Genomic DNA, 15,166 nt, shown 5'->3' on the forward strand with positions numbered 1-15,166 from the left:
CTCAAAATGTTACTTGAGTTCAATCAAAGTAAAAGTACTAAAGTATTGGTATCAAAATGTACTTAAAGTACCTAAAGTATAAGTACTAAAATGTTTGAAAATAGCTGATCTGCAAGCTCACAACGCGTCGCAATGCGCATTGTAAGCTTGTAGCTATTTTCATAGACTATGTATAAAATAGGGCTAAAGTGGTTAATGTATGTTTTATAATGTAATAATTTATATCTGCAAAGTAACTAGTAACTCAAGTTTAAAAAGATTGTAGTGGAGTAAAAGTGCAATATTTTCCTCTGATCTGTAGTGGAGTAGAAGTTAAAGTATTGGAAATACTCCAGTAAAGTAAAAATACCTTTAAAAAAATCTAATTGTGTTGCATCAAATTTCTATATAGTGGACAGCTGACTGAAAGGTGTCAATGGGGGAGTGATTAGAGGAGTGGCTAGGTTGAATAAATGACCCATTGTTCACGCCCATTACCTGGAGCTGAGAGGTGCTATAGAAGTGGAAATTCTTTAGGAGGGATTATCTCAGTTTGGACTATTATAGATAACAAGATTAAAATGGTCACGTCTTCTTCAAATGTGTTCCAATTTCAATGAATGATACATCATACGAAAGCTTATATTCTGTACTTCAACCCCCTTGACCCCTTGATGCCTAAAGCACTGTACCCGCTCACAAATATTAAAATAGTAATAATAATAATAATAATATACAACAAGATGCAGTAAGAGATGTAGGAGATATCCTATTTGATGTCTGATGCAATATCTTCTTTTCCAGTCAAAGCGTTCGGCGGTGCGGAGCAGCCACACAATTTAGGCTTGTAATTGTTTTTTGAAGATTTTTTAAACAAAATAAAAAAGCAAAAAATACCAGCTCTACAAGCTGACACTGTGAGCTTGTTGATCGGCTATTTTAGCCATTCGTCATACAACTTAGTAGTGTAGGGCTTGCTTAAAACCCTATACACTTAGTTGACTACAAGCTCACAATGTGTCACATTGCGACACGTTGTGAGATGTTCGCCCCCAGAATAGGGACGCTAGCGTTCACATGGTTACAGACGTCAGTACATAAAAGGCAGGAATATAAAAAAAACACAATAAAATACATAATCAACATTGAAGCAGAATGAAATATTTTGGCAAACAAAGTCTCTTGCGAAGAGATTGTAAGAAGTCTGCAAAAAATTAAATAAACATCCGCATTAGAGATGAAAATGATCAAGGAGTTGTAATATCTTACAGGCACACAGTGAGACGTTTTGCACATAGTAGCAGAAGTGGAGAGGTTTAGCACCAATATGAAAAAAAAATACGCCTTCTCACCACGCTTGCGTAACACAGGTGACGAGTTGCAGACAGGATTTGACCATGCGGCACCCGTTTCACTGGCAAACATTCGCTCAAGTCCGCTTCTGACGGTGCGCCTGCATTGTTTTAAATGTTTTTTTTATAGCGGACGCGTCAACCTATTATATGTTGGGAGTGAAAAATGATACGACAGGGGATAGGGTCCATGCACAGCAGACGTATTGGAAAGAAAGTGGGCCTCTTCCTTACTTCCTTCACAGGTCTTACCAATGATACTAATGAAGGGTCTGTTCCATTCCAGTCAAACAGAGTCAGGGTGCTGATATTGTGCATGTTGGCCCACTGGAAACACTCTGCTACACCAGTGGGTCTCAAAGTGTGGTCCAGGGACCCTCATGGTTCCTTGAGGGCGTTCCAAATGGCCCCTTACAGGTGTGTAACTCTGAGAGTGTACAAATGGAACCAAATGGACCCGTTTGGGTCCATTTTTACACTCTCAGAGTTATGGGGATCCTTGACATTTAAACGTTTGAGAACCACTGTGCTACACTAAATGGAAAATAACCTTAATTAGTATAATTGGTAACACCTGTGAAGGCATTGAGGAAGAGGCCCCAATTTATTTTCCAATATGGCTGCTGTGCATGGAGCCCTATTCCCGTCGCGGGTGACGCATGGTCAGACCTATTTTGTCCTCGGATCTCTATCTATCTTTTTTCAGACAGAGCTGGCGGTGATGAAGACGTAGATCCTTGCCAGGAAGGACGTGAGCGTGCCCTGCCTCAGCAGCTTCATCTCCACGTCGATGAGGAAGTCCCGGGGCCGCCGCACCTGCCGCTGCAGATACACCGCCCCCGCGTGGCCGTTGAGCCGGCGCGCGCTGAAGAAGTCCTCCTCGTTGCCGCGCACCACGGCGACGGAGATCTGGTCGCCTGCGTAGGCGGGCGAGGGCCCGATGCGGAAGATCTGCGCGGGGACCACGATGTGCGTCTGGAAGCTCAGCTGGTAGTAGGTGATCCTCAGCGGAGAGCTCTGGCAGTCCGGGGAGTTGGCGGGACAGCTGGACCTCTCGCACCGCCTGGAGGGAGAGAGGGAGAGAGAGAGAGAGAGAGAGGAGAGGAGCAAACATTCAGTCAATATACTGTAGGCAAACAGTTGGGAACCGTAGCCGTAACCGTGTTTATAGCAGTGAAACAAGACTCACGTGTCAGACACCTTCTTGTAGTTGGGAGGACAGTCAAAGGACAGACACCTGAAGCCTCCCTGAATGTTGTAGCACGTCTGCCCATACGAACAGTTGTGGCTTCCAGCCGTGCACTCGTCAATATCTGAAAAAACAATGGATCAAACATCGTTTTAATACCAGGCTGCCTCCGTCACTTGCAGCTGAAAAACAAAACAGTCAACGTTGACTCTGACCTTGTGTATGAATTGAGTTGAATCTAGTGCTCTTATGAAGGCTTTTGGGCAACCACGCATAATATATAATGTGGAAATGTGAGCACTTTGTCCTCCATTGACTTGAAATAATTATGGGATGTGCTACCTTTTGGGGATTTTGATTCCTGTTTTTGATGATATGTATACTATTTTTTGGGTTTAGCATTCCACTGAGAAATCCCATTGCCATTGGCCCAATATTTATAAAACGCACAGACAAACTTAACCACTTTCAACCTGACCTCCCTATTATGTCATTATAAGCATTTTTTCAAAAAACAATGCCAAAACGTTAGATCTGCTATTTGCACAACAATTAGACATAATAGCCTTTACATCTCTCCTGGCAAGACGGCGTATTTTACTGCTATGTAAATCTTCAAAGGCCCCACCCATCTCTATGTGGCTAATGGACGTCATGTCTTTTCTCAAACTGGAAAATATTTGTTTTTCTGTTAAGGGCACCCCCGCAAAATGTCTCCCTAAGTGGAACCCTTTTATTAACTATTTCAGTTCCTTACAAAGTTTACCTCCTGACTGAATCCCCCCCGCCCCTCGGCCAAGCTAACATTGGTCAAGCCTCACGTGACACGTGACAATACATTGAAAGAGTGTGCTCTGATTGGCTAGTGAGACGCATGACGTATAGCGGCCTATAAATAGATGTGTCACTTTGAAAGAGTCTGTGTCTCTTTCAAAGTGAGGTAAGACAGGAATAATCACGAAATGGCTGAGAAATGGCGGAGCAATACATTATGTAGACACACTGGTGTCATCACAATACGCAATATAAATAGCTTAGACACGATTAATCAATATTTGCTGGCGGAGACTTGTGCTCCGAGGAGCACATTTTCTAGTTGTATCTCTCTTCTGTCAATGTTTTCTCTTTTTTTATTGTTATCCATACCCATTTTGTTTTGTGTTACTGTGCTTCAATAGTTGTACTAACATTGTACGTTTAAATCCTCATACCATGCAATAACTGTAACGTCTAATACACCCAAAGAACGACACACACGGATACCGCTAATCACTTTGCTATTGTCGCTCAGTCTGCTGTCGTTTCTTTGTTCTTTTCTTTTTTTTATTATTAACACAATGTGTGCCAAAAACGGTCCGGATCGTTTTTTGAGAATCCATGCGGGGAGTGCCATAAGCGGTCCGGACCGTTTTTGGCCCAATTTTTTTTATATACGTGGGGCGCTCTAACAAAACTTTGGGATCATCCAAGGAGTCTCTGAGAAGGAGAGGCCGGATGTGGATCCATGTCAAAAATCCTTCCGGTCGGCCTCTCCAAAGTTAACTCTTTGACTAAAAGCTTAATATCTTAATTTCTTTTTAACGTGGTGGAAGTGAGCCGTTTTCGATCGGCGATCACTCTGCAATGGAGGATCGCGTTAGCAATATTATTGTTCCAGGCGTTAGACTCGGGACCCTCCACCGTCTCGCACGTACGCTTTGTTTACATGCACTTCCGCGTCGGGGCTTCAACAGCACGAAACGTATCAACCTAAGTGGATGGAAGAATAGCAGGCACTGAACGTACAATATTAAAAAAAAACTCTGGCACCCGATGTGATCACAATCACATTTCTTATTATTACCATTTCTCCATGTATGCAGAGATAAAGGGGAAAAAAGCACCAAAAAGGGAATACAAATGTACACCTGTACTTATGTAACTATGCACTTATAATTTTCCATAATAGAAATATTGAATAAAAAAAGATCTCCTATTTGCACTACTTTTGTCTACCTCACGTATAGCCGTTCTGCGAATGTTCCCCCAAGAATAGGGATGCTAGAGTTCAAGTGATTCTATATATATACAAAAAATAAGTTCCTATCACACAAACATTTGGTGCGCATGGGTCTTAAACAGGAGGGGGTCCCAGACCTCCTGTTTAAGACCCATAATCAAACCTTTGACAAATGCGCCTTTGACGAATGCGCTATAAGAAAATGATTGACAGTTGCAATCCCCCCCCTGACCTTTGGTAAGTTGTGGGGAGTCAACAGACAGTCTTTCTCCAGAGAGAGACTGTGTAAAAAACAGTGAATGGCAGGGTTTAGGGTGAGGGTGCTTGCTGACCTTTGCAGGTGCGTCCGTTGGCAGACATTTGGTACCCGTGGGGCGGGCAGGCACACTGGTAGCTGCCCGCCACGTTGACACACTGGAAGGCACACAGGTTGCCCACACTCTGACTGCACTCGTCAATGTCTGCAAGAGACACACAGAGGTTACGTCGCTGTTGTCGGGCAGAAACCTTTTATCTCCGGCCATATTCTAACTGTTTGTGTTTTTTTTTTTTTTGTAAATTTGACTGATACTTGATTGATACTACAGCATCACACACAACACTGGTGTAAAAAGTACAAAGTTTTACTTAAGTAAAAGTATCAATACTGCAAAGTAGAAATACTCTGTTACACGTAAAAGTCCAGAATTCAAAATTCACTAGTACACAAATATTAGTATCAAAATGTACTTAAAGTACCAAAAGTAGAAAGTGCTCATTATGCAGTATGTCCCATTTCACAAGTTTTCAAATGTATAAGATGTATAAATGTATAAATCTTTTGAAAATAGCAGATCTACAAGCTCACAGCCCTACCTTCACAGCCGTGTCCGTCCTCTTTAAGGTAGAAGCCTTGACGGCAGTAACATTGGTACGACCCGTAGATGTTGGCACACTCCTGACCGCACGGGTTCTTCTCACACTCATTCTCATCTGTGGAACAAAGTTTGTTAAAATAAGTGTTAAATAGCTATATTCTCATAGTACTAATGGCTATAGAGTGTTCAAAAACAGGAGTCTCCATGTCTCTCCAGCGTTTTAGGAAACAGAAAATGCATTTTCAGATCAGGCGAGAGAACTCGCACAGGATACATATTAAACTGCCTCCCCCTGGTCAGCCAGGGCGCCTGATGGAGGGGAAGGGAACTGGTTGGAATAACGTGTTCCTTCTACGCGCTACGTCCTACCGGGGAAACTCCCCCCTGTCAGGTGATAAGAAGCGGCTTGGTACCTCCTCATGCATTGAAGGAGGCATGAGCTCAGTTCTGGGCTCTCCCTATAGGCTGGTAGAGGGAGAGTAGCGCCCAGGATTACATTGGCACTGAAAAAAAGGGGTTACAAAAATCGCGGGATAAAATAAAAATAAAAATAAAAAGGTAGGGCATTGATTTACGGAAAGAAAGTTTCTGCCCAGCAGCAACGATATACAGCAAAATATGTTTTTTTTTCCCAAGAAAACTGCATTGTCTATTTCTCGCTTCAAATGTTTTCAAAAACATTCTTGAGAGCAATGTTTAGCTGTAAATGACATGGTGTGTTTGTTTACATGGCTGCCATGTTGGATACAGCATAAAGTCAAGCAGCGCAGCAGGTGCTCTGAGTCTTTGATTAGACAGCATTCTGTTATTGAGCTCATCGGTCATTATCCAGAAACAGTGGTGTAAAGTAACTAAGTACATTTACTCAAGTACTGTTCTTAAGTACAGTTTTGAGGTAGTTTTACTTTATGGGAGTATTTCCAATTGTCAGTACTTTTACTTCTACTCCACTACATCTCAGAGGCAAATATTGTACTTTCACTCCACTACAATTATTTGAAAACTTGAATGAATAGTTACTTTGTAGATTTAGATTATTATTACAAAACATACACTAACCACTTCAGCCATTAGAAAATAGACGATCTACAAGCTCACAATGCGTACGACGCATTGTGAGCTTGTAGAAAAGATTTTTTTGTGTAAAACTTGTGAAATGGGACTTTCTGCATAATTCTGCATCATCTTACTTTTGGTTCTTTATGTACATTTTTATGCCAATACGTTTTTACTTTTACTCAAGTAAATGTTTAATTCCGGACTTTTACCTGTAATGGAGTATTTATATATTGTAGCATTGATACTTTTACTTAAGTAAAAAAAATCTGTACTTTTCCCTCCACTGTCCAGAAATAACACACCGTTGAATTCAACGATTGACCAATCAGAATCAAGCATTCAACCAAGCCGTGTAATAAAGACTATTACCTTCACAGTTCTTTCCATCAAAGGCCAGGGAGAATCCGGAGGTGCAGGAGCAGTGGTAAGAGCCCGGGGTGTTCTCACAGGTCTGGGCACACAGGCGGCCCGGGTAGCGCCAGCACTCATTGATATCTATGATGATGATAATGATGATGGATAAGCAGCACACGTATCAGTAGAAACCACACATACTGTATAGAGCATTGTTTCCCAGACAGGACCCATGTTTGGGAAACAACATTGATCGGGACCCATGTTTGAGTCACGGCCAAAGCGGTGCCTTTGATGAGTTAATTTCCTACTCATCAAATTTCCTCCGCCGTCTCGCACGCACGCTTTGTTTACATGCACTTCCGCGTCGGGGCTTCTACAGCACAAAACATATCAACGTAAGTGGATGGAAGATATGCTGGCACTGAACGTACCCTATTTTAATAAACCTCTGTTAAATAACGCCACGTTGTGTACAAAAAAATAATAAAAAATCCCCGTGGCTAGGCGGAGGGATCCGTGTATCCACTGGGTCAATAACATTCCAACCACGATCGGCCATTTTGGGGCTATGGCCCGTTGAAAATGGGTGGTTTTCAATGGCGGGTAATGTGTTAATTAGTGTCACTGGTTGCATCTTTGTGTTGCAATACGCTGCAGCTGTTGTTGCCGTGCTCATACATACATATACACGGACATACAAACACACTCTGTCATTTGTTGGAGCGGCTGACACCACTCAAAAAATCGAATAATTTCCATGAATACATTAAAAAGAAAAACGAAGTAGTCAAAATAGCAGATCCACAAGCTTGCAACGCGGCACAAAGGGATGCTTTGCCACCAAATATTTGTGTGATATGTCCCTTATTTATTTATTTATTTATGTGCACCATATTTTTGAGCGGTGGCAGCTGCTCCAACAAGTGACCGAGTGTGTTTGTCCATATGTATGTCTGTATGAGCACGGCAATAACAGCTGCAGCTGATTGCAACACAAAGGTGCAACCAGTTACACTAATTAAACACAAACAGGACCTGTGACGGTGAAATCTCGTCTAGCGAGACTTCCGGTGGGGCGCATTCAAGAGAAACACTGCGGAGAGTGTTCTGTCATTACGAACGTCAGATCTCACAACAAAATAAAAAAATCACACCCAGTGTGAAGTGGGCGGTGTGGTCATAAAAGTGGTCATCACAGTGATGGAAGCTCAAAATATACAAGTTTCACTTCAATTTTTTCGAAGTGCATAGTCCTATTTATGGGTTCTTAATTTCATCATGCATCTCGCTAGCCAATCACAGTACATCACAGCCAATCAGCCAATCACAGTACAGCAAAAGACACATTTTCGCGACGGGAGAAAAACTTTCGCTACGGATGACTCCCAAACCCACTTATAGGGGCGGCTACACGGCCCAAAAAAGTTATTAAAATATGCGATCTAGAGCATGGACCGTTCGCTCGCATTTTTAGCTGCAGTGGATTCGGTATGGCGTTATGAAGATGTTCTACTGTACCACTCGTCCTAGGATATAACATCATATAAAGGTAAGAAAAAGGCTAGAACGAAATTCCCCTTTAAGTATAACTACTTTAAAGTTAATGAAATCATAACAAATACTCCAAAGTAATTAAATAAACCTAAATTGCACACATACTGTATGGGACACTAAGTGTTACAGCAGTTTCTAACATTTAAAATGACCATAAATTGTGTTATTGTGCTGTTGAGCAGCCTTGATAGTTCATATATAATTAGCTTTACTCTTTGACTGCCAGAGTATTTTCATAAAGTACTTCCCCAGTGCCAGCGATTTTTGTGTTTTTTTTGTTTGTTATTTAATTTTCAAATAGTTTGTCTGGCTGCGATTTTAAACACACACGACAGATCGACTAGCAGAGAGCAGCAGATTGATACCTCTCGCTCACTCGCTCGACCCCCCCAAATAGGCTCAAACAGTCATATCCGGATGTGACGTTTTCGACACTCGCCGATCGGGCTTCAGACCGTTGTGATACACGACGACGATAACTGTTCGTCATCCAGACTATAAAGAAAATAGAAGTGGAGCTCTCCGTTCGTTTTTTATACCGTGTGAAAAAACGTGTTTTTCCCTATTCTGGCTAAAATGACCGGAGAAAAAAAAGAGAACCGGAAACGGAATCTGCGTCATGAATCCGGATCCCGGTGAGTGTGAAGTAAACGGAAAACGAAACTGATGATGAAAAAATAATCAGAACAGCGCGATCACAGATTAAACTAGAAAAAGTGCTCCTCGGAGCACAGGTCTCCGCCAGGTCAGGTACGTTATTGTGGCCTCCTGGTGGCGCTATAATAGGCCAATAAGAAAAGGGTGCCATTTACTGTATTCTTAGCTTGTTCACGACAATCGGACACTGCATTCATGATTTGAGGCATTTTGTTCCAAAAATGTGTTTTGCTAAATTAGACCTGCTGGTGGCGCTATAACAGGCCAATGTGAAAAAGGGTGGCATTTCTTCCTCGGCCTAGTGGGAATGTGTTTGTGAAATTTCACGGAAATCGCAAGCTGTGTTCATGATTTGAGGCATTTTGTTCAAAACGGACCAATCCTGCAAATTTTGGAAGCGAACCTTAGCCAATGAGGATGGAATATGGGAAATCGAACAGATCCGTGTTGATCACATGACTGAAGAGATACTGTGTACCGATTTGCATGACGTTTGGATAAAATCTGTAGGAGTAATGTAAAAAAATGGGTTTTGCACAAATCGGCCTCCAGGTGGCACTATAACAGGCCCATGTGAAAAATTTGAGGCAGAGGTTCTGAATTGGCATTGAGGGAGTGTGTGTGCACAGTTTCGCAGCGACCGGGCCAACGGTGCCGGAGATTAGCTGGTAACACACAGACAGGACACACACACGGACGGACGGACGGACGGACGGAGGGTAAAACATACTCTCCCGCCATGCCTTTTGACCTGGCGGAGACAACAATGAAAAAGCTATCAGCGCGTCTAACGCGTCGATGCCGTGGGTGGATTAAACAATGAAAAAGCTATCAGTGCGTCTAACGCGTCGACGGCGTGGGTGGATTAAGTAGCATTTGATTCGAAAACGCGTCGATGGCGTTAAAAGAGTTAATGAAATGAACTTATCACAGGCACCGCTGACTTCACACTGGGTGTGATCTTTCTGTTGCTGTTGGTATTCATGGCTGCCAGTTCCCACCTGATGTTGTGTGGGAGTTCTGACTGCTCCAGATCATACTGCAGTACTGCTAGCTTGCATAAGGACTTCAGACTCGGGCTTAAGTCTAAGATGTATAGGTCGTCAGGTGCGTCTCGATCGAAGAGGATAATACGATCTCCCACCATGCAACAGCACATAGCACCATCATTTATATGAGGCGGGCCTTTCCCCTTGGTCTCAACCTTCTTCCAGGAGAATTCCTCTGGATTGAATTTCCACAGATCACTGAAAGTCAGATCAGGGTTTTTGCCACCACATATGTACAGCTCTCCACTGTAGGCAAAGGCTGCATGACCCCAGCGTTCGTCTGGTAGAAGCTGTGCAGAAGGCGTGTCCAGCCAGCAGTTAGTCTCTGTGTCAAACACTCTGATGTTGTCGTATATATATCTATAAATACAAAACATCTTTGTCCCGATGATGGTGGCAGAGTGACGAAATGAAGTGGCCTCTGGTGGAGTGCCTCTGGTGTTGATTAAAGCCCAGGTCATCGTGGTGGTGTCCAGCTTGTAGACGTCATTAGTGAGTCCAGACAGCTGGGTGTATCCTCCGTAGATATACATGACCTTCCCCAAGACACAGGCTGAGTGGTGGAACGTCGCCCCTGGAAGAGTCCCAGAAACCCTGGGTTTGAAACATCTGTGGGTGTCGACATCAAATGCATAAAGGACATCGGAGTATGGAGAGCCTCCCCAGATGTAGATGATGTCTTCTATCAGTGCAGCTGTGTAGCCCTCAACAGGCATCTCCTGAACGGGATGTTCTCCAGATGCCATTGGGGGCAACCTCGTCCAGCATAAAGACACTGTGTTGAAGATCTGAGCCGTGCCGTAACCTCCAAAAGCGTACACCTTGTGTCCAACCGCAACAGCCACACGAATGTGGCGAAACGACTGTTGTTTTGCTCCTCCCTTCAGACGCACCGTCCAGCGAAACATTTCCTGTGATCAAGTTGAGAGCGGATCAAGTTGGGTTTACCACCTCTCGCTCTGTACAAGAATCCTAATGTGTGCTGACGCTATCACTTATTGGTTCAGTGGCACAAACATCACGCAAAATTTGGCCAATCCAAAAAGCAGATGGGTTGGGTTGGCCAATCAAGGAAGCCGATGACTGTTGATCTTCCTAATATGGTAAATTGATCACCAGCCTTAGACTAAAAAATCACACCCTGTGTGAAGGTAGCGGCGCCTTTGAATACATTATGTCATCGATATGTGTTTATAATGTGTTTATAGCCATGTGTCATGTGAAGCTTGACCAATCACTTTGTTGACGGGTCTGACCAATCAGAGCGTCGACGACAGATAAAGTTAAATTGAGGATCTAACTTTAAATAACTTACCTAGAAGGAGACTTTAGCCAAATAAAAATATATACAAAAAAAAACATGAGGAAATAAAAAATAAACCTTGACATCATAGTGATGTCATGAATAGTCCCCTTGCCTGACAAATCACAACCTTGACGGGCCTGACCAATCAGAACCTTGACGGGCCTGACCAATCAGAACCTTGACGGGCCTGACCAATCAGAACCTTAACGGACTCTTGGATTCTCGATCGTCTCTATCAAACCATTCTGTCATAACGGATGACTGGGTCCCGAACTCAGACTTTCTATACATTCACCCTTCATCTGTTCTTGTATCTTTCTCTTTCTATTCGTCATATTAACTTTAAATAACTTACCTAGACGGAGACTTTAGCCAAATGAATAATAAGATGAAGTCATTGTCATCGTTTATATAGACATCGAATTCTATATTCATGACATCATAGTGATGTCATGAATAGTGACCAATCACAACTTTGGCGCACCTGACCAATCAGAACGTTGACGCACCTGACCAATCAGAACGTTGACGCACCTGACCAATCAGAACGTTGGCGCACCTGACCAATCAGAACGTTGACGCAAAAGCCAGGCATAGAGGGCTAATATCCGCTCTATACCTAAAGGTATAGAGCGGCTAGCGCCGCTAAAAATATGGACAAAGGGAGCAGTGACGTCACCCATCGGTTTCAATAGACCCGTTTTGAAACCACTATTTCCAGCTAATTCAAATCCACCATATTGGAACTTTCGGTCCCGAAAACCATTGGAAATATATGCTATTGGCTGGAAGGGCAGCAAGGGCAGATCCAAACTCATTAGAAGCCCTACTGAGTGAGATTACCCTACTTTATCAACAATTAAAACATTTATGGGACCATCATTTACAAAAACGCATATCATGGTAATTGAAAGAAGAAAATAGCGACTGACAGCATAAAGTATTTATGACAATGATTACTAAGGTATTACAATCAAGTGTAAAGTCTGGTCAAATTCCCATTGTAATCAATGGGGTGGTATTTGTTCTGCAGCATCTGCTAGGCCATCAATGAGAAATGCTGGGAATTCGGCACTTCCTTATTGGCTTCATTTTAAAAACCAGACGCTTGCCGCCTGTCACCAGCACAACCCCAGTCCAGGCAGGTTCAGGTAATCTCTCACACAAACACAAAAGTGTTGACAACTCATCTTCAAGGGAAGCTGCTACAGGCAGGATTTCTTGGTAAAAGTTGCCAAATGTCATTTTGAGCACCACTGCTCTAAACCAGTGGTTCTAATACTTTTCAGGCCGCGACCCCCTAAAATAATCCTATTTGAACTGGGGACCCCCTACCCTGACAAGCACTCGGAATTGTAGGAGTTGAGGCCTCCATTTAGTTTGACTCGGTTCCACTTTTTTGCCTCTTTCTTAGATAATATTTGACAATTTGGCCAGATTTTATAGTAGGCCTATAGTTTGTTGATAACTTTTGAGGCAGCAATGTTCTTATTATTATGTATTTATTTTCTTCCATTTCAGAGGTATTAAAAAGGTCTTAACAGTCCTTTAATTGTCTCTTTAGAGATGTGCAGATACCTTGTATACCTTGTAATATAACTGTTAAGTGAGGCGGCAGTGGCTTAGGGGTAGTTAGTGGCTTAGGGGCCAGTAGAGCGGACGGATAGGAACCGTGAGGTTCCCAGTTCGATCCCGGGCTCCCCCAGAGTTAGTGTCAAAGTGTCCTTGAGCAAGATGCTGAACCCCTAATTGCTCCCGATGAGCAGGTGGTGCCTTGCATGGTTTCCTCCACCATCGGTGTATGAATGTGTGTGTGAATGGGTGAAAGTAACGCACAATCTATTTAAAGTGCTTTGGATAAAAGTTCTATACAAATTCACCATTTACCATTAATCATCATCATCATAATCATCATCATCATCATCATGGTAACAGTGGTACACACTCACCGGTGCAGAGCTGTCGTGTTGCATCATACTGGTACCCAGTCTGACAGTCACACCTGTAGCTGCCTGGCAGGTTCACACACACCTGAGCAGCTCCACACCTATGACCCCCCGTCTGGCACTCATCCACGTCTACACACACACACACACACACACACACACACACACACACACACACACACACACACACACACACACACACACACACACACACACACACACACACACACAACAATTTATTCATGTCCACATAAAGGAGGGCATACAAGGACACACGCCACGGTACAGTTGAGGTTAAATTCACAAAATCGTGGCCTACGTATGTCTTCATGATGCAATAATGTCACTCAGACATATGTGGCGGCTGACAATTATAGCAGAGACCGCACAATACCTTGCCAGCCTTTTTTCCCTAATTTTTGGGCATCCCAAGTTGTCCTAGGCTACAAACAAAAAACGAATACAAACAAATAGTCTGCACCTATATAAAATGCACCGCCACACTTAAGTTATTTTTGCGTATTTTTTTTTAAGAAGAATTAAGACTTTTTTGATCTACAAGCCCACAACGAGTTGCAGCGCGACATGTTAAGAGCTGATACGTACTCTCCGCCCCCAGGCCCCCTCTGTTCCATTCATTCTACACTCACATACCGCCGTAGTATTGACTGCCTATTGTTCTGTTATTGGATGGACCGTCTCTTCGGGCTATGGGATCGAAACCATGACTACGCTGTCTGGGAGATGGGGTCTAAAAAAAAGCTGTGATTCCTCTGGACTTACATCTAATGTGCGACGCAGTGCGAGTGGAGGATTTATTTTGCTTTATATAGGTATGGTTTAAATAAAGTATTATTTGTTATGTGTAAAAAAAAATGGAATGCTCAATGCCTTTGATGTGAGAAGGTGCGGTGATTAGTGACAGACTAGCCTCGGAAACCCATGCTTTTTTTTTGTTACAAAAGAAAAAAAGCCTGGGCGAACGATGCAGGAACGATGGTCTTAGGACCTTGTTATCTCCTAACCAATCAGAGTGCAGAGGGGCGTCGCTCTAAATTTGGTGACGTCAGCGTGCTCCGTGCACAGGCCGGGGGTGGGGGAGGGGGGAGGGAAGGGGAGGCGGGGACATAGATTGGTGAAGCAATAGGAAGCGCCGCACGAATCCGACCGGCTGGGTTTGGATCCGCCCTTCAAGACCATCAATTGGGCTTGTTCTTTCAGTCTAGTGACAGACTGACTCGGGTCCCGATGGGGGTCAAAAAATTCTGCCGCTGATGTTTACCCTCGAAGTTTACCCTCAAAGTCCCCCCCCCCCATACACACTCAAAATACAGTTATGTACTTGTGGGGACATCTTGACCTCATAAGTATAGTAATATCTAGCATACTCACACGTGTACACGTGTATACTCACACGTGTACGGCCCTGCATGCATTCACTCACCCACACACTTGGTTCCGTCAGGACTGGCCTGGTATCCGGTGTTACACATGATCACCTTCCTCTGACAGGTGTAGGAGCCCACCGTGTTGATGCAGTTAAACCCCCCACTGCAGGGCTCACTGATACTGCTGCACTCATTGATGTCTGTACACAGAGAGAGAGAGAGAGAGAGAGAGAGAGAGAGAGAGAGAGAGAGAGAGAGAGAGAGAGAGAGAGAGAGAGAGAGAGAGAGAGAGAGAGAGGTGTGGTCAGACACAGAAAACTAAGGATTGATTTGAGAGGAGGTAAATATATAATCAGACCAATCTCTCCAATGATCATGTATTATACTGTATCCCCCGTCGTCTCCACCCAACAATTACCTAGTTGACATGAGAGCAAATAACCACACTGCCCTGGTTTGTCCTGCTTTTACGAT

The 15,166-nt window shown here is 43.4% G+C and overlaps 1 protein-coding gene across 1 annotated transcript in view; it reads right to left on the minus strand.

Annotated features, from left to right (window-relative positions):
- Nucleotides 1-694: 694 nt before the first annotated feature.
- LOC311049467 (fibulin-2-like) overlaps nt 695-15,166 on the minus strand; it is a gene marked incomplete at its 5' end in the record, with an annotated part of 54,824 nt that continues 40,352 nt past the window's right edge. The window contains 7 exons of the mRNA XM_084063042.1: nt 695-2,394; nt 2,521-2,644; nt 4,852-4,980; nt 5,375-5,491; nt 6,805-6,930; nt 13,308-13,436; nt 14,749-14,892. Of these exons, the coding sequence (XP_083919168.1) occupies nt 2,034-2,394; nt 2,521-2,644; nt 4,852-4,980; nt 5,375-5,491; nt 6,805-6,930; nt 13,308-13,436; nt 14,749-14,892 (1,130 nt within the window). The 3' untranslated portion in view covers nt 695-2,033. The remainder of the gene's footprint in view (nt 2,395-2,520; nt 2,645-4,851; nt 4,981-5,374; nt 5,492-6,804; nt 6,931-13,307; nt 13,437-14,748; nt 14,893-15,166) is intronic.

This window comes from Gymnoscopelus microlampas (assembly GCF_963454915.1).
Source record: "Gymnoscopelus microlampas genome assembly, chromosome: 7".
NCBI lineage: Eukaryota > Metazoa > Chordata > Actinopteri > Myctophiformes > Myctophidae > Gymnoscopelus > Gymnoscopelus microlampas.